Here is a 20,014-nt window from a genome sequence, read left to right as displayed (position 1 = left end):
ATTTTATTCATTTGATCTTTCCATAAGCATAAATGTCACCTAAAAATATCCTTAAAGTATTGAAGAAAGGCATGATGAAGCAATTACCAAACATAAAGATTTCTTTTGGGAATTCTTTCTTGATAACTCTAAATATTGACTTATGCCACCACTGAAGCCACTATCATTTTCCTCAAAATTTGCTGAGTAGATGAGATAGGGTTATATTCCAAACTGCTAATTATTTTCTGTGGAATTTTGTCAAGTGACATGTAATTTAAACTACAGTATGAGTATGAGGAGATTGCAAAGAAGTATCTTAAAGGAAAGTCAAAAGCAAAACGGGTTCTTGTTTTCCTGCAACGTACTTTTACAAGGCCAGCATTAGGACAAGAACTGAAATGGAGGGCGTATGACATGGTGACTTATCTATTTTTGCAGTAAGCAGTTTATAAATTCCAGAAGAGCAACACTTAGGAAGACAGAAGAGCTGGCACATTCCATCTAGTTCCTAATATCAAGAAAGCTGAAAATCATGAGACTATCCCCCATTCACTGTTTATTTCTGATGACATTCCCCTGATACTTCTAAGAGACAATGATGCCTCCTAATGTCCTAACGTGCTTAAGAACCTACATGAGCACTTGTGATGGCATCTTTAGTCTCTTTAATATGTTCTCCTAATGACTAGAAGTGAGTCTCCAGATGACTTACTTCTAGTCATTAAAAAATACATGACTGTAGGTAAGGCTGTTCAGAAGTGTTTCCAGGTAGACCATTTACTATAATGAACTGCTATTTTTTGCACTGCCACTGAATCACATACGCAGTATTGAGAGATTACTATCTCTTGTATAATACTATGTACTATAATAGAAAAACAGCAGATATCCCTTGCCTGCAAGAAAGTTCTATGGAGTTGTGTTGACTATATCAACCCACAGGAAACTATTAGGAAACTATGTAACACAGTGTATGGTTATGTGCTTATCTAGGCTAATGGTAGCCAAAATTCATCAAGATCAACTGAATAAACTCAAAAACTATGATCAGAGAGTCAGTCCAAACCTTATTTGAGGTATGACACAATTATAGTAAGTTTGCTACACTGAGAAAATTAGATTTGAATTAGGTTAAACAATGAGTAGACTGAAAATCAAAGTGACACAAGAAGAGATTTAACTGAATTAATTTATCAAATTTTTCCTGATTTTATTTGTATGAAGGCACACATACCCTACCCAATTGAGCTTTGTCAAATAATCCATAAATACATAAGTATACGTGATTAACAATGCTCTTAGTGCCAAAAGACAGCTTATTTTCTTAATCCAAAGCTCACTTTATATAATTTTTCTTCTTGCAAACTACTAGTTGGTTATATTAACACTTGAATAATCTTGACAAGAAGTTGCTTTAAGCAGTTAAATATCCAGATGCTAATCAGCATGCATTAAGTGATTCAGCTTAATTGGTTTCATCTAGATAAATTACTTACCTCAGTTCCTATCACGATTTCTTCCCTGGCAGAATAGAACATAAACTCATATAGTTTGTAGTGTTGAAATAAGCTGAAATATAAAATAAACAGGCAACTTTGTTAAATTTGTTCAAGAAAATAGGGAAAACATATAAGGGCATTTATTAGAGGAAAGTTTATACTGACCATGCTAAAGATATTAAACACTAATATAGAGTTAACCACTTGATTTATGGAATAAGAAATTATTCAGAGATGCTAAGAAATTCAAGTTTTATTTCTTGAGACACTGAAAATGTACCGCAATACCTAAAATAATATCAATAAATCTATTTGTAATAAGTGGATAGGTCTGGGATAATGGAGCAATTAAATTGCAGCTTAACTTTTCCAACCTTAAAATGAAGTAACACACTGTCCCTAAACAACATTGAATTTCCTATTTTTTTTATGTTTTGCTCCAAATTGAAGTCAATTTTCTCTGGTATGAATGGTCCTAAATTTTATACTCCAGTTCCATATCAATTACTTCCTCTTACATTCCCAAACTGTTTCAAGATTAAATTAATCTCTAATAACACCTGAAAAATGATGCGACATGAACTCAAATCCATTTAGAAGATGTCTGATTTTCCTGCAGAATATCAGTCACACATCAAAGCAAGGAATTAATTTTAAAAAGATGATTTTTTCAGTTATTATTCTAAAGTCAGGTGGTCATTGTATAAAAACTACAAAGAGCCAAAGGGTAGGAGTCTTTAAACCAAATATTTCTAGTATATTTAAAAAGCTTTGCAAAGTATTATTGAGAGTTAAAAATTTACTGAAGGGCTGACTTCTAATATCCTGTTTGTGATAATATTTGAATTTTTCTAATTCTCTTCCTGCTGGTTGGGAAAATTAATAGACTCATAATATAGCAAAATGCCCAAGAACAAAAAAATTGTCATAGTGGTTTCTCTTTCACTCTGGTGCCTTTTGCTATTTAAGAAAATTGATTTTAATATAGCTGAGAAATTAACATTTGCAAAATGTAGCTACAGAGCATGTATAATAATGGCTTCTCCTGAATGTTGTAATGGATCAAAGTTTCAATTCATTTGAAATCAATGAAGAAATCCTCAGGCAGCTGGGTCTCTCTGAGTTATATTAGCAGTTGATCTCACTACTAACATAATCAATTAAAAAGTGATGTGTGTGTAAACTGTTATGGTTTTTCTTCTAAAAAATAAAGGAGCATTCAAACTACTCATCAGCATACAGAAAAGTAACTTAGTTTTTGACATCACTTTGATTTGTTAGTTAGAAAAATGCAAGATTAATGATGTTTGATAATTCAATGAAGAAAAGTAAGTTCAAACACACTTTCCCTTACACTAGTTATCTAAAAAAAGCCTTAAGGTCAAAAATACTACAGTGACAATAACTGATTTTTGAGTAGAAAAATTAAAAAATATAGAACATAGAGTATTTTGGAAATAGCTCTGCTTCCTCTTAGTGAATGAGAATAAAATGTCCCTTTCTCTATCTGTATCACAGGAAGAACTTAATTCATAAATCAACCTTCCTGCAATTTCATAATCTTTCAGCCATATTCTTGTATTCTCTTCATAGGAATTATAATGTCTCATGCTAAGAGAGAAATTAACTTCTTACAGTGAAAATGTAATGCATTAATTGGATGCGGTGTTCGAAGATGCAGGGTTGGGGGGCAAAGCCAGGATGAGGATGAGATATTCAAGGGCAGGTGCCTACAGAAGACACTTTCTCAGGGACAGGCCAAGTTTTCTGCCTTGCTTCTCCCCATTTTTCAGCTTTTCCAGGGAGCTATCAGGTGGTTCCCTATGGGAACACAACGTGACACTTCCTCTTCCAACTGACTCAAGCTCCTAGACTATTTTGTCAAACATCAAGTCTTAATCCTAAATCAAAAAGAGAAGAAATGAAAATGGGCCAAGACCTGTGGCTCTAGACCAGGAAGGGCAATACCCTGTTGTGTGCAGGAGGGTAAGATGGATTATCTTGTATTTGGTATATACCTATACACCTTATCATTCCCTAAGTCCCAGAGAATAGGGAAAACAGAAAATAACAGACCTTTACTTGGACCAGATATATGTGAAAATAATGTTATGATGTTGTATATTAAAAAGTTAGTGGGAGCCTGCAGGTGGCATGGTGGTTAAAGACGCTGGACTCCCACATGGCCAACCACGGGTCAAGTCCCGGGCCTGGTGGCTTGTTTTCTCACTTTCCCTTTCTCTTTCTCTGTCTCTCTCTGATAAAATTGGAGAATAATAATAACAAAGTTAAAATTAAAATAGTTCTAAAAAAATTCTACAAAATTTTAAAATAAAAAGTTATGGTGGTATTTATATTTGCATTCATATTTGTATATATTATACAATAAGTAGTTACATAGGTCTATATATAGGTTTATAAATTATTAATATAGATTTCTATAGATCCATATAGATATGTAACTGTATCTATATATAACTATACATATATATATATATATATGTACATATATATACACACACACACACACACACACACACACTCATATATATAAAATCTCACAAGTGGGGAAGAATTTCTTTTTTATTTGCCAGAGAGTGCATATACTTGCTGGAGAGAGACAGTGAGACAAAGAGAGAGAGGAAAAGGGAGAAAGGATCCTCCACAGGGAATAGTTGTATTGCAATCCCTTTTCCTCTTTTTCTCCCTACTTTTGGGACTTTGGCATGCGTAGACACACATGTGGTGTATTTTACAGATTGCTGTGTCTGGGACTCAAATTGTGTAGATACCCATGGTGGGTCCAGTCACCTTAAGCACCATGCCACCACTGGTCCAAAATTTTGATATTAGGTTTTTCATATCATAGATACATAACAGATTGTATTAAGAACATCACATGAAATTTCACTTTTATTGTCAGTTGAGTTTCCTGTGGTATCAGTCATGTTCTAAAAACGGCTCTCCCTAAATTGTAAAAGTTTGGTAAATTTATATAAGTTTAAAGTGAAACATCTTTATACTTTTTTTTTTTTTTTTAAGGTTTTTGCCATATGGCGCATGCGCTTGCTGGAGAGACAGAAAGAGACAGTGAAAGTGAGAACTCACTCTCCAGGGAGGATGGCCAAACCACACCAAAATCCCTTCTCTTCCAAACTCCTCCTGGGATTCTGAACATGCCCACATGTGTGCCTGCATGAGGTTTAAGCTGCTAGTTCTGAGATGCAAAGTTGGTCAGCTCTGGGGGAGTCCAGTGCCTTAACTACCACGCCACCTGCTGGCCCTAGAGTTACCTTTATATTTTAAAAACCCTTTGTAATCATCCAAATAAAAAGTCATATGACTTAATTGCCATGAAATTCACATTTCTGTATCTATGTGGATTCTGAATGTGTGTGGATTCTGTATCTATGTGGATTCTGGATTCTGAACAGGTGTTGTAAAAAAGTACATTTCTCTTTACCCAACTTTGGTATCAATTCTAATATTCTACTTAACTGATATTTTATTTGTCTTTAATAAGACTATTTAAAATGTATAGTTTCTTTGAAATCACATATGAGCATTTAACAGCATCCACAAATAGTTCTGATTTACTTACTTTCACTAATCTCTTTAATGCTTACCTTCTCTTAGAGAGGTAAGATTAAGAATCTGTGGTATGTGAAGTTAGAATCTAAAGGTGACTAACACTGACATCCCCTCCTAATTTAACTCTTTTCTAAGAAAAGAAGTGTCAAGAAACATACAATGAACATTTGCTTAGAAAGGTGAGATGAGAGGGGAAAGGGCTGCTATTCTTCACTGTCTGAAAGGTGTCACTGTGGCACTTGCGTGGGTCTTGCTGCCATGGTTAACTGCCAGTTCCCATGCCCATTATAACCCTCCTGGGCTTAGAGCTCAGCTGTAAAAATGTGTTCTGCAAGAAAAAGCTGGTATGTTCAAACAGAAAGAGAAGAGGCAAGGATGCTGATACAAATGTGCAGAGCAGAATTCCTCTTCCCCAGTGATCTCAAATCCTAATGGATAGACACTTTCAGAAACAGGTTCTCCAATTCTGGATTTCCATCCCCACCCCTCTCCACCTATAAAGATCCTTCCTTACTTTAATTGACATAAAAACTACTATGGCTTTTAGTCAAAGGCACTCATTAAGAGATACGTTTTTATATTACTAAATGACATTATAGCGCATGCTATTATATAACAAACATACTATATTCCATTATTGGTTCATGCCAGAAACCAGTCTATAAACTTTATCATATTAAACACACTAATATTTAAACAGCTTCCTTTGGACTAGGATCCTTGCCAAGCAAATCATAAGCATGTCTAGGATATTATCCAGCACTTTTTAATCTTAGAATTTTAAGTTTTGCAGTTGAAAAACACTGGCAAATATAGTACAAGAAGTACAGAGATATTCGCAGAAGCTTATAGTTGGGCAAAAGATTTTTTACCTACTCTCATTTGACTATTTGCAAACTCTAAAAATGTCCCTTTCAAGGGATGCGCAACTCTACTGCAGAGCATATGACAGGCTATATAAAAAGACAGAGTGTTTTTAGCTCACCAGTGAAGAATTACTGTAATAAAAGTATTTCCCCTCCATCCACCATCACTTTCTAAATAGGAAGACTTAGTGAGTTTAATTGGTCAATACTACAAAATATTTCAGGGTGCATAATAACTTTGAGGAAGTATATTCATAGATCTCTTAGATTTCTAATACAAAGCATTTAGAATAAATGTTTAAATGGAAATGAATGTTGCTCCTTAAAATTAAACAATTAGGTAGTAGAAAAGGTCAACTGCCTAAAATATAGAATCTGATTAATCTAAATCATTCTATTAATAAAATGACACTAATTAGAGAATAGAGGAAATAAAGAAATTCTTGGATAATTTATTGTAATTCTAGATGAGATTACATGTATCAAACACAAATCTGTTTTTAAGAATGCAAAATTAGGGCAAGCTCTATGGTGGCAGTGGCTCAAAGAAAAGCCTAATCCTGAGTGGTGACTTGAATTTGGGCTTCATCGGCCCAAAACATGCAGGGCCCATGTACAAACGCCCACGATCCAATGGGCTGGAGGACTGAAAGAAGAGGATTGCAGTATGACTGGACTCCATAGAAGATGCTCATGTTCTCACTCTCTTTATCTCTCTCCTCACGCACTCTTGCTCGTATGTGCATGTACATAGCTTCATCATGAATAAAGAAAAAAAAGGAATGTAAGGTTAGCCAAAATATTCTATATCCTGACTTTAATTTATTAAATGAAAGATTTAAATGCTAAATTTAAAGAAGATTTAATTATATAATTATTGCTTGGGTTAATTACTGTATAACTTCTGTAAACACTGATTTGCTAAAATTTGATTACTTCCTATTTAATAGATATATTCTAACAATATGAAATGAAAAAGAAATGCTACAGAAAAAAAATCCATACCTGATTTTTAAGTAATCAATGATAGCATTGGCTTGCTTTACATCAAAGATAATCCATTCTTCAGGTTTTTGTATGTGGGTTGGTCCTATTTCAGCCATAACTTCCCCAAGCCATTTTATACTGTCCTCCAAGGACATATGTAGTGCTGAAATAAAATACAAGAAAATCTTAAGCATTATTTTGACAAATGTTTTGGTACAAAATAATCCGGAATGTCTTTGATATGACAAAAATTCCTTTGTTAAGTATTTGTGAAGATAAATGGTAAAACCTTTCTTGTTTCCTCATAATAATAAGTTAATACGTTTTATTTAAAAGAATAGCAGCTCACAAATCCTACAATTGCAAATTTTTGTAATACTACACAATTGTCTGGAGAGTTTATTTATTTATTTCCCAAGGGCAAGCACATTCAGCAGAGAGAGACAAAGAGACAGAGAGAAAGAAAGGGAGAAAGCATCCCCCAATGAAGTATGGTCACACCTCAATCACTTCTCCTCCATTTTTCATCTTGTTAGACTCTTTAGCAAGCACACACATGAGTCTAGCATGTTTTCAAGCTTTGGGGGCTGGGATGTGAACTGTGGTTGGCTATGTGGGACTATGGGCCAGCCCATGTGGTTCTATTTTAAGCTGGAAAAAAAAAAACATTTAAAGATTACTTTAAAATGGAAAAGAGACTCTTTTTATTGAGCTTACAAGGAAAGTACACATGAATATTATAAGTTGATTGAGTTGGGTGGTGAGAAAGACCTATAGTAAATCAGTCATAGTAGAGCTGAATTCAGCTGAAAATGTAAATAAGTGGGGCTCATCAACATTTGACTTTAACTGATTGTTAACCATTTAGAAATTTGGGATCTGAAGAGTTTCAATAGAAGTCAAAAATGTTAATTTTTCTGTAAGACATCATAATACACTATTTTCCCCACAGATACTTACAATTCATATAAACTGTTTCTCAAAGGTATGCCCAATGGTACTGGTGAAAGTTGGATGAAAGTGCAAAAAGACTGACACAACTTCACCACCGTTATGGAAACTAAATAACTCAATAATTTTAGTTTATTCTCTTACAGCTACAAACAAAAACAAATACTTAAAGCTATCTTCTGTGGTATTTGACTAGTTGAAAATTAGATAAATGTTAATAACCTTAAACTTAACTTTTAGATGGCCTGTAATAAAAACATAAACTCTCATCTTCTTTTCTTGGTTACATTATGCTCATTTTTATTTGTGGCAGGCAGTCTAGACACCCACTCTCCTCCATCCCTTCAGAGGGTAAATTCAGGTTAACTGTAGGGTTCAGAGTGTCCTTGGTTTGCTGACCAGTGACAAGTGGGTGGACATAACATGAAGAAACCTGGAGGTTGAGAGCTGAAAGGCCCTTAAATGAACTTCAACTGCTTGGCTGAATGTCAGCCCTAGACCCAAATAAGGGCTCTGGGGGGAACTACTATACTCAGTGTGGACCCTGCTAATGAAATCTCTAACTCTCTTAGGAAGCCATCAGTAGACTTTCCACTTCCTGTAATGGAGTTGACTTTTGGAAGGGGATGGAGATGCAAAGAAGTTACGAGAACATAGGTTGACTGTTGGACCTGGCCAACAGATTAATTACATAGCCATTCTTTCTCTCTAAGATGTAGGTGCTATACCCCACCAAAATTACTAGTGGATAATAGAAAAGTGATTTCAAATGTTATGAAAATACTATGCATGCTAATTTAGTTTAGATTTCTTTTCTACTTGTAGGACTTAGAAAGAACATAAAACCATATGACAATTAAAATCTAGTTTAATGAATTTCAGTTGGCCCATTTTTCATAGCCTCTCTCCAGATCATTTCTATGTGTGTCAGATACACTAAATTATTGCTGGATAACTAGACTTTCCTATATCATTCTAACTGGAATTCAATTATTATTGTATATTTCTCTTCCTATGACAAACTTCTCTTGAAAATAATGGAAATAACTGCAGAAATGAAAAATCTATTGGATAAAAGCAATTCACAAATGAATGGATCAAAAGTCTGGATCATTTTATTAACAGAACGGTATTAATTAGAGATGCAGAGAAAAAGAATTCTTAGATACTTGATTAAAATTCTAGATGAAATTATACTTATCAAACAAAAACTACATTTATATGACTATTTATGCTGAAAAATAAGTGACTCTTTAAACTGCTTTTCTATGTCTAATGCCTTTCTATAGATAATTGCTTTAAAAATTAGGAAAGTTATCATTTCATTTATCTAACTAAAATATTTGCTCTTTTAAAAATCATATTTAGTGATGTGATTGAAATATGAAAGATTAAACTACTTAAATAGCAAGGGCTGCTGGAAATAAAATTTATTCCTGAAAATTGAGGGTAATGAAAGAACACACTAGACATATAATTAATTGGAAGACTTAGGATGGTACCTTATAATTGACACTTACTAGTTAGGTGACCTGAGTCTCATTTTCTTTATCTGTAAAAATGAGAATAACACCTATTTTCATAATTATAATACTATTGTGAGGATAAAATTTAAAAATGCATGTGAAAAACTCTTGGTAAGCTGAAAACATACGGGTACCAGTATATTACCTGTGTGTAGTGCCTTTCAGAATATATCTTAAAGCCAGGCACATTCAATGTAGTAGTCAAGAGAATGGGCTTCACTCACTATTTGACTTTGAGGAATGATTTAACTCCTCAGAATCCTACCTATTCTTCTCAGAGGCTGGGTGTGAATTAAATAAGATAGTATTTGACACTGTGGCTGGCACAAGTTAATTAATCCTACATAAATATTACCCTGTTATGATTTTTCTTAATCGAGATTAAATTTAGCATTGCAGAAACTAAAAAATATTCTATAATTACTTACAATGTTTATGTTCTATACAAGGGAGTCAATCTAGGCCTGTGAACCTGAAAAGAAAAAAGATCAAATACCCAGTCTAACACTCTACAGCTTGCTCTTGGTCAGGCCCTAGAAAAAAACTAGACCCCAAAATGTATATTGTTGAGATAGCTCTACAAATTCTATGTTCTTTATCTTTCACTTTGAATCAATTTGAATATCAATGGGTTTTCTGAAGAAAGTCTTAAAGACAGGCAGTCCATGTTGGAGACAAGGATCAGGGTCAGCATATACCATGATTTCCATGCTAGAAACACCATTCTATAAAGGATGGCCCAGCCTGTGTTCTTCAGTACTCTTCTATGAGGAGTCCGCTGAATGGGAGTGCTGCCTGGGTACTCAGGAACTCTGCTACCATTTAGGGTTTTTTTGCCGTTGTGTTTTTTAAGACAAGGTCTTGCTTTGCGCTGGTGATTCTCCTGCCTTAGCTTCCAAACTGGGACTACAGGCTCATGCCACCACGCTTGGTTCTTTTATTGACTGTCTTGCTGTGTTGCCCATGCAAACCTCAAGGTTGAGATGGTCCTGCCTCAGCCTCTCTGAATTGCTGGGGTTGCAGGTGCATGCCACTACACCCAGCCTTTAGGTTACACTGGAAATGAAATGGGCCTCCACTGTGGTCCTAGGCTACAGGCATGGCATCTCAGTAGCAAGTGTCACTTGCATCTGTGCCTACTACCACTCAGTTTAAATGTGTACATACATTACCTCCTTCCGTGGCACACTTGGCTAAATTACATTCTTTCCCGATAATGACTATAACCTTAAACTTTGAGTTTTTTTTTTCTACTTGAAGGAAAAATGAGATTTCTTGCCTTTTTTCCTAGTTAAATTCTACATATGTATTTTCACTCTTACACATTTTATGACGAGTGGGATGGATCCTGCTCAAGTCTCAGAAATTCATTTTTGAACTGATATCAACAATATAAAGTTTCACTGAAATGAAATATTCCTTGAGTCAGTTATGCTACGGAAAAAGTTTAAAATGGAAATTCTTTCTCACATTAGAATGTGAGATCCATGGAAGTATTTACTTTCCTTTATTCTGTTTCTAGTTGATGCATACTCAACTCGGAGATTGCAAAGCTTAGGACTATCCATGTCCTACATCCTCTTTCAAAATTTAATTTTTTGCAGAGGTGATTAATTCACAGTTCAAAATATACATAGAAAGAGATACTGTAAAAAAGACTTCGTCCAACCCCTTTTGCCCGCCTGTCCGGTTCCCACTACTTTCTCATATAAATAATTTTGATTATTAATTTTTTCTCTATTCTTCTAGCATTTCTTTGTGTATATACAAATAAATACATATGCAAATCCATATTCTTGTCTCTTTATAAACAAAAGCACACAATTCTGTATCTTGCTTTACTCAATATCAATACATAGTCTCCCACACAATATACAGAAAGCTTTCTCATTCATTCTTTTTTTTTTCATTTTAGGGCTAGGCTAACACTTATTGATAAATGTTTAATTTCAGAGTAATTTTAGAATTACAAAAAAGTTGCAAGAATATCATAATATCCAGAGAATCCCCAGATATTTGAAGAGTGGTTAGTACTTATAAAAATTTTAAATAAAGTTAACATCTTTGGCAAATTAATCATTATAAAAAACTTTAGCTTTGTTAAGTATTATTTGGTATTTTACAATTCAATAAAGATATAAACCACATCATTTCTATAACCAGAAAAACTTATGATTTTCATCAAAGAAATTATAACATCAAGAACTTTTGCTCAAGAGTATAATTTAGATTGTAGATTAAATTTCCTTTTCTATAAAAAGAAAAAAAAGTACTTACTCCTAAGATTATGAAGTAACATATCTAGTAAAGTCATAAATTTTGAATGTTGAACAATAGAAAAGTTCATTCCTCTAGCCCACAAAAATCCAGAAACATAATAATCTAGTATAATGGCATCCTTTAAACAAGTCTGAAGATTTTTGAAGTTTAAAAATGCTCCCAATTTTCTGTAACAAAAAGAAAATTTCAGATATTAAATACAAAATAGGTCCTCTTCTAAGTTTAGAAAACAGATATTTTTTTCTTGAATAAAAATTCTATAATGCCCATAAATTAAAATAGTTATATCAAAATCCCTAAGTCCAAAATGATGTTCAAAAGAGAAATAAGAGAGGGGCTGTCTCTATGGTCTAATGGTTAAGGCAGCCATATCCCACATGGCCAAACACGTATTTAAGAGTCCCAACCTAGCAGCTTGAGAAACACACTAGCATGTGTATATGTGTGCCCCAAAATCTTGAAAGGAGAGAGAAATGGAGGAGAAGCGATTGAGGCATGATCATGCCCCGGGCACGTGTTGGGGGTGGGGTAGGAGGCATTTTCTCCTCTCCCTCTCTCTCTGGTAAGTTCATGCACCCTCTGGCAAATAACAAAGAAAAGAAAAAGAGAAACAGAAAGAAGACAAGAGAGAAATATTCTTTGTCTATGAGTTTACTTCCTCTCCCTCCTTTTCATTTTTTCTGTTTTTTCTCCTCTTTCTCTTCTTCATTACTAGTATTTTTTTACTCACATATTTTTCCTGAATTTCAATGTCTCTTCCCACTTAAACAATTACATTTTTTTAATTTCAGAAAATGTTCTGTATTTACTTTTTATAACTATTTAATTTTATTTATTATTATTATTTTAAAATTTGACCAGAGAGAGAGAGAGAGAGAGAGAGAGGAAGTGAGAAAGGAAGCCACCAGATCCAGTACTCGAACCATTGTCAACAATGTGGGAGTCTAGCACCTTAACCACCATGCCACCTGCTGGCTCATGGAATTATTATTAAATATTCTCTTCTGAGTTCTTTTTTTTTTTAATTGTTTAACTTATTTGTTATTATTTACTTTTGTTTTCATTTGACCAGAGAGAGTCAGAGAGAGAGAGAAAGGGAAAGTAAAAAAGCAAACCACCAGATCTGAGAATTGAACCACTGTCTGCCCATGTGGGAGTCCAGCACCATAATCACCATGCCACCTGCCCGATGCCAAGTTTTTTTTTTAAAGAATTCCAATTACATATATTTTATTCTTTTTTTTTTTCTAAAGCTACAATTTTTTCTTAACCCTTTAAAATTTTTTCAAGCCGATTTCCTTTTCATTTGAAATACTTACCTCTTAGTGTGTTTTCAGCAGTGTTATTGCCTCCATGGGCTACTATAAATTTCCCCCCAAATTCTGCAAGATCTTTCACTATCTACATTTTTTTTTTAATTGACAGAGAGACATAGGGGAAGGGGAGAAAGCACTCCCCAATGGGGTATAGTCATACCCCAAAATCTTCATTTCTCCCTCTTGTTGGGATTTCTGGGCAGGCACATGCACACTTGTACTTGGTGTGTTTTTCAAGCTGCCTGGACCAGGATTCAAATTCTAGTTGGCCATGTGGGATCTGACTCCCTTAACCACAGGGCTACAGGGCTGGTGCCATTTTGTACTTTTTTTTTTTTTTTTCCATTTTGTACTTTTTAAAAGCAATTTTATGTCTCATTAATCTTCCCTGAGATTTTATATAGCTCTTTTATGCTCTTGTGATGCTTCATTGGTTTTAAAAATTAGTAATAAAATACTTGATTATATTTTTTTGTCTGCTCATGGCTACATTATTTCCAGTGCATTTTTTAATCTGCTATTTCTTTTTATTATTTGTCTCTTACGTATTTTTTTTCTTGCTCTTATTCATTTTTTAATAATATCATTATATGCATATTCTTTATTACTTATCTTTTAATGAAGTGAATTTTTGTTCCTGAATAGCTACTTTCAAGAAATACACTAGATCCCGACCACGCAGGCATTTCCTATATGAAGTAACTTTGTGTCAATTATTCTAGCATTCACATTTTTTTCCCAAATAGTGAGAAAAAGAAAAAAATACTGTAGATAAGCTCTCTCTACTATCAAATAATGATCTCTTTCCTGTGATTCAGAAAGTGTCTGCTACAAGATTACACACCCTTGTACTGCTCTTGCAAACAAGGGTTTCTAGAATGACACTTTAGGTTTTTCTCCTCCTAAAAGATAACTATGTTTTTGAACTCATTCTAAAATCTCCAAGTGAATGTTTCCTTCCATATTTTCTCCTATACTTCTAGTTAATTTGTAATGTCTGTGGTGACCATCTTTATGTTCTGTAGTTTGGGCTTTAAGCATTCTCTTTGCCATGATAAAGCTGGAATTGGTATTTATTTCCTTGTTGCTTACATGTGACTTACGAGGGGGTAGGGAGTGTGTGTTTGACTTCATACTATCATCTTTATAAAAAGAAATCCTTATCATTCATAATCATGAAATAAATTATATGGTCAGAGTAATAAATATGAAAAGATTAAACAAGCTTGAGAACTAATAATTAAGCTGATGTTGATATGTGCTTAACTCTCCAGCATCCTTTTCATTTACCATGGCATCAGATTAGACTTCAAACCCCAAAATAAATGCTGATTATTCTAAACCAAATGTGGTAATCTCACCCCTCTTCCAATAAGTAGACCAATGGAACATATAGAAAGAGGTAGAAAGTCTCTTATTTGGCATTGTTTATAACATTTATTGTTCTAAGGTAGCACTCTCTTATATGGTTCTAATTAATTTGTAAGAGTGGATGAGGTTCTTTTTCTTAGGGCGAATAGGATGGGACATATATTACAATTTTTTAAAAGCATTTTTTTTTTTGAGAGCAAGTGAGATTTTTGCTATAGGGCATGTGCACTCACCAGAGAGACTGAGAGACGGAGAGAGAGAGAAAGTGAGAAATCACACTCCTCAGGAGGGATGGCCATGTTGCAATCCCTTCTCCTCCATTCTCCTTTTGGGATTTTGGACATGCATGCACACACATGCACCCAGCGTGAGTTTCAAGCTGCCGGGTCTGGGACTCAAACCGCAGTCAACCATGTGGTAGTCCAGCATCTTAACCACTACACCACCTGCTGGCCCCAAGCACTTTTTAAAACCACACATTCAATTTTATTTTACTGAGAAGAGGAAATTAGGTTATTCTTTTGTTCTTATTTGCATGCCTGTTTCTGCTGACATGTTCTAGAATGATTATTTCAGTTCATTATTATCATATTAGATTCAATTTTAAGTGAGTCCTATGCTTACTACCAGGCTTTTTATAGTTTTGGGGTTTTTTGTTTTGTTTTGTTTTGTTTTTGTTTTTTACTCCAGGTTTTTCATTGGCAGTTCTGGTGTTTTAGATTCACAAATGAATTGACTTATCTTCCCAGCTCAGTTATGAACTAGGTAGATCTCCTCCCTCCCCCCTCAAAAAGCTCATATGCTCACTGGAGACAGAGAAAGAGAGAGAAGGAAAGTGAGAAAGCATCCTTCATAGTGGATGGTCATGCACAATCCCTTCTCTTCTATTTCTCCCTCCCTTCAGGAGTCTGGGCACACACACAGGCTCCTGCATGTTACTCAAGTTGCTTGGTCCAAACTCCAACCACACAACTAGACATGAGGGATCCAGGTATCTTAACCACCATGCCACAGGTCAGTTCAATAGATTTTTTCAGTAAGACCAGGAGGATACTGTATTTTCTGAGTTGCTGAATATTTAAAGTGCCTTGTTACCACTATAAATAACAATCCAGATTAGTGCTTTATTCTGGAACCATTTTCTCTTCACTCCCTAAATTTTGATTATTTCGCACTCCATTGAGTCCTGCTGCTTGGTGTTGCAAAGGAAAAGTCTGAAGCATTTTAGGTATTTTCCTCTCCAGGTGACTTGCTTTATCCCAGGGATAAGGAAGTACATGAATTGTCATTCACGTAGAATATTAAAATCAAAGCATTTATTTTATAAGCCTTAAATTATCTTTTTCCAATTCAATATGTCAGCTATATATTCTAACATTTTCTAATTGTTTTAATCTGTATTTTGTTTAAGTTTTCTTAAGTTTGTCTTCCACATTACTGACTTGATTTTTAGCAAGGCAAGTTCTACATTGGTTTTATTCTTTACGTTTTTACTTCTAAATTTCTTTTTTCTCCTTTTCTTTTTTTTAAGAGAGATTTTTTGCTATAGGGCACATGCACTTCCTAGAGAGACAGTGAGAAATCACTCCCCAGGGTGGATGGCCATGCTGCTATCTCTTCTTCTCCACTCTCCTCTTGGGATTTTGGGCACACATGCACATGCACCCAGTGTGAGTTTTAAGCTGCCAGGTCTGGGAGTTTTAAGCTGCCAGGTTCGGGACTCAAGCTGCGGTCGACTATGTGGGAGTCCAGTGACATAACCATCATGCCAATTGTTGATCCTTCTAAACTACTTTAATCTCATTTTGTGGAACTGATGCTGTCTCTAATCAACAGCTTTCGCCTAACATTTCCTTCTGTTTCTAGCAGTTAGTTTTCCTTCTAAGTGTACTCTTTATCTGCCATCTTCATATTTTTTCAAATTAAATATTTCACCTGAATATTTACATATATCCTTTGCCTTATTTTTTTAAGGTTTATTTGTGTTTGAACATAGGCAACTATTTGCCTAAGTACTTTTGTTGAATTATGATATTTATTTTATTTTATTTTATTTCTTCAGAGAGAGAAAGAGATAATCAAGCATCTCTAACAGAGTCCTAATACCACAATTCACTCTTACAGTTCAGCCAGCCCTGCACATGCCGGGCATACTCAGGGAAGTCTCAGGACTTGAATAGGGAACCTTCCTATGTGGGAGCATAGCATTTTACCACTGTGTCACCAACTGACCCCATGGTGAAATCTCTCTGACTTCCATCCACCTCTGCTTCCCTTCTACCTTCTTTGTTCTGTCCCCTCCCTCCTGAACCATTTCTCTAATTACATTTGAATTGTCCCCTTTACATTGAACTATGAGGCTGTATTCATTATTTCTATTCTTTGTTCAATCATTTCACTCCAGAGGAGATTATGCAGGAGGCATCTGGAGTAAGTTGCTGTCACAATTTGGATGCAAAGCTTCTGTGTATTTTACTGGCAAATTTGTAAATCTTTCCTCTGGGGAGAAGGGTGATGGAACAGAAGAGAGAGAAGAGATGGTCTCGCAGCTGCTGCATGAGAAAATGCAGAGAAAGAGAAAGATGCTTTGGGTTTAAGGAAGCTTTGTTATAGTGATAGGTGATATACCTATCTACTTAGTCTCACCAAAAGTTTCAATAAAACACTACATTATTCTTGTGTTCTTACATTGCAATATTATGTTCTTGAAATTAGAGTGTATTTTACTTCTTAAATATGATGACATGCAGAAATAAGCCTTGAGGCAAGAGCTAAATTGCTCATGGAGGCACAGTTATAGAAAGGTTATTAAAGATGTTTCAATGTTACTTTGTGTTTATATAATTATTTTCAATTTAGTTTCTATCTTTTTTTAAAAAAAATAAAAGATTTGGGATAGTTCTATAAAAGAAATGAGGGTTACATTAAATGTTTAAGATTGATAGCAGCTGGGAGACATTTAACTTTGCTTAAAGTATATTTCAGAAATATTTTTTAATGATACTTTAATGTTTAATTTGGTTGGCTGCTTTCATGGACAGCAATTTTCAATTTTAAAAGGAGAGAAAAATGGGCTGATGTCTTATAATTTATTTTAATAGGTCTATTGCTTTGTAGACTATGATTTTCATATACATCTGTCACTTGGTGACATGATACCTAAATTATATTTCTGACATTTTTAAAAGTATATAATCCTCATTTATAATAATGCTACTTTAAATTAAAAGTGAATGAATGATTGCAAATATTTCAGGATTATCATTTAAAAATCATATAAAGAATATCAAGAAAACTACTTTACAAAGAAATTACTACTAACTGAATACTGTTGTTATTTATCCAATGATGATGCCCTAAAGTTAGGGATTACTTCAGTTGATTTTTATATTAATGAGACAGTATAAAAGGTCAATCTGCTCTCTTTATATTACTTACTTCTGCATCACTTTCTGTATCATTTATTTTATCATGATTTCACCTCCTAAATATTAAATATATTTTCATATGTGTTTAGTAACAGAGTCAATAATTGAAAAAAATACTATAACACAAAGTATGATACAGATTACAATTTACAATGTGATAATAAGTAATTCTAGGGACATCTGATTCCAGCTCACCTATAAAGTCCCTTCCTGAGCCTAGGTTGTTGAAGAAACCACTGCTTCAGCCTGTGCTGTGCTATACCATACACCCGAGCTTCTCTGTTCAACATTCAGCTGCTAGGGATCAGATCATGTAGCCAAAACATCTGAACATGGTGTGGCCCTGCAGGAATATTCTCTCCATGCTCACCCCAGCCAAAAACAAACAAACAAACAAACAAACAAAAACAGGAATTTCTCCGTGTAAATCCAAAAGAAGTGAATTAATCACTAAATGTCCAGAAATCACAGCAGAGCTTCAAGAAATATGAAAAAAGGCAGAAAATACTTCCCCTCCAAAGGAATGCAATAGCTCCATATCAGTAATGGACAAAACACAGGAAATTACAGGAATGTCAGAAAAAGAATTGCAATAGTTATTGTAACTAAACTCAGTGAGATATAAGAGAAAACAGATAAATGAATTCAGGAGATGAGAAAGTCATTCCGTGACTTGAAGGAAGAACTGCATAGAGAGACATCCTAAAAAAAGAATCAAACATAACTTTTGGAGTTAAAGAATACAATGTAGGAGGTCAAAACCTTCCTTAAAAGTATTAACAACAGATTAGGCCATGCAGAAGAAAGAATCTCTGACCTTGAAAACAAAGTTTCTGACTTAGTCCAAGCAATAAGAAGAATGTAAAAATAGGTCAACATATAGAAAATCCTAGACACAATTAATGGCTGAATATTCACATTATAGGTATTCCAGAAGGTGAAAAGATGAGTAAAGACTTAGAAAATCTCTCTTATCATATATTAGTTGAAAACTTTCTCAATTTAGAGAGGCATATGGAACTCCAAATCCAGGAAGTACAAAGAATACCGCATAGATTTAACATAAGAAGATCCTCTCCAAGGCACATCATAACAAAACTAATAAAAATCAGAGACAAAGACAATATTCAAAAAGGACAAGAGAGAAACACCAGGTTACTTACAAAGTTTGCTCCATTACACTAACAGTGGACCTCTCAACTGAAACAACGCAGTTGGAAAAAAATTAAAAAAGGAAGACATATTTAAAATTCTCAAAGCAAAACAATCAGCCAAGAATACTATATTGGATGGATGAGACTATCCTTTAAATGGGAAGGAGAAATAAAATCATACCCAGATAGACACAAAAGCTGAAAGAATTCACCAAAAGAAGGCCAGTCTTTCAGGAAATACTTAAGGGAACACTTCACCTGTTATTCTAAAGGGAGATAAATAGAAGCAAGAGAACACAAAACAAATAGGAAAAAAAAGAAAAATGACAAGGTTAAGTTCAGATATATTGATAATAACCTTGAATGTTAATAGATTAAATTCTCTTAACTAAAAGACACAGAGTGGCTCAAAGGATGAAAAAAACTGAAACCCTCCATATGTTGCTTACAAAAAAGACACCTCCTTGACAAAAATATACATAGACTGAAAATGAAGGGCTAGAAAAAGTCATTTGATGAAAACAGAAATGAAAAAAGGCAGGAGTTGCACTACTGGTATCAGATAAAACAGACTTTAAGATTATAAACGTAAGAAGAGACAAAGGAGAAGACTACATAGTTCTAAAAGTATTAATTCATCAAGAAGATATAACAATCATAAGTATTTATGGACAGGACATCTAAATATGTAAAAGAAAGACTACTAGATCTAAAGGGAGATATGACTGCAACACACTAATTGTTGGAGATACCTGAAACAGAGCAAGAACCCCCTAATGTATTTTCTAGGGTTCCTGAAATATATAAAGTCCATTTGCATTGTAATGGCCCAGAGTAAGGAGTAAGTCTTCAGACTTTGGTTATGATAATGACCAACATGGACCATGAGTGAGGGCCATTTGACCTCTAAAACTCTCACTTAAAGGAAAGGAGGTTTTCATTTCAATATGTAAGATGTTTGTAGACTGGAAACTGCTGGTTGTGAGCTCAGAGACTCCAGGCTGAATGGTTCCAGACACTTGAAGAGGAATTTGATTATCTAAGGCCTCACCAATCAAGAATG

The 20,014-nt window shown here is 34.4% G+C and overlaps 1 protein-coding gene across 4 annotated transcripts in view; it reads right to left on the bottom strand.

Moving 5' to 3' along the window:
* The window catches only part of CABCOCO1 (ciliary associated calcium binding coiled-coil 1), a 167,489-nt gene that overhangs the window by 124,528 nt on the left and 22,947 nt on the right, over positions 1-20,014 (bottom strand). For all 4 annotated transcript variants that reach the window (XM_006147077.3, XM_027771267.1, XM_027771268.1 and 1 more), the window contains exons 3-5: positions 11,680-11,849; positions 6,944-7,088; positions 1,479-1,551 (exon numbers count right to left, since the gene is read on the bottom strand). In XM_006147077.3, coding sequence (XP_006147139.1) covers positions 1,479-1,551; positions 6,944-7,088; positions 11,680-11,849 — 388 coding nt within the window. The remainder of the gene's footprint in view (positions 1-1,478; positions 1,552-6,943; positions 7,089-11,679; positions 11,850-20,014) is intronic.

The sequence above is a fragment of the Tupaia chinensis genome, unplaced genomic scaffold (assembly GCF_000334495.1).
Source record: "Tupaia chinensis unplaced genomic scaffold, TupChi_1.0 Scaffold000199_1, whole genome shotgun sequence".
Lineage (NCBI taxonomy): Eukaryota > Metazoa > Chordata > Mammalia > Scandentia > Tupaiidae > Tupaia > Tupaia belangeri.
Note: the sequence above shows the minus strand (reverse complement) of the source record. Positions and strands in the feature narration are given on the sequence as shown.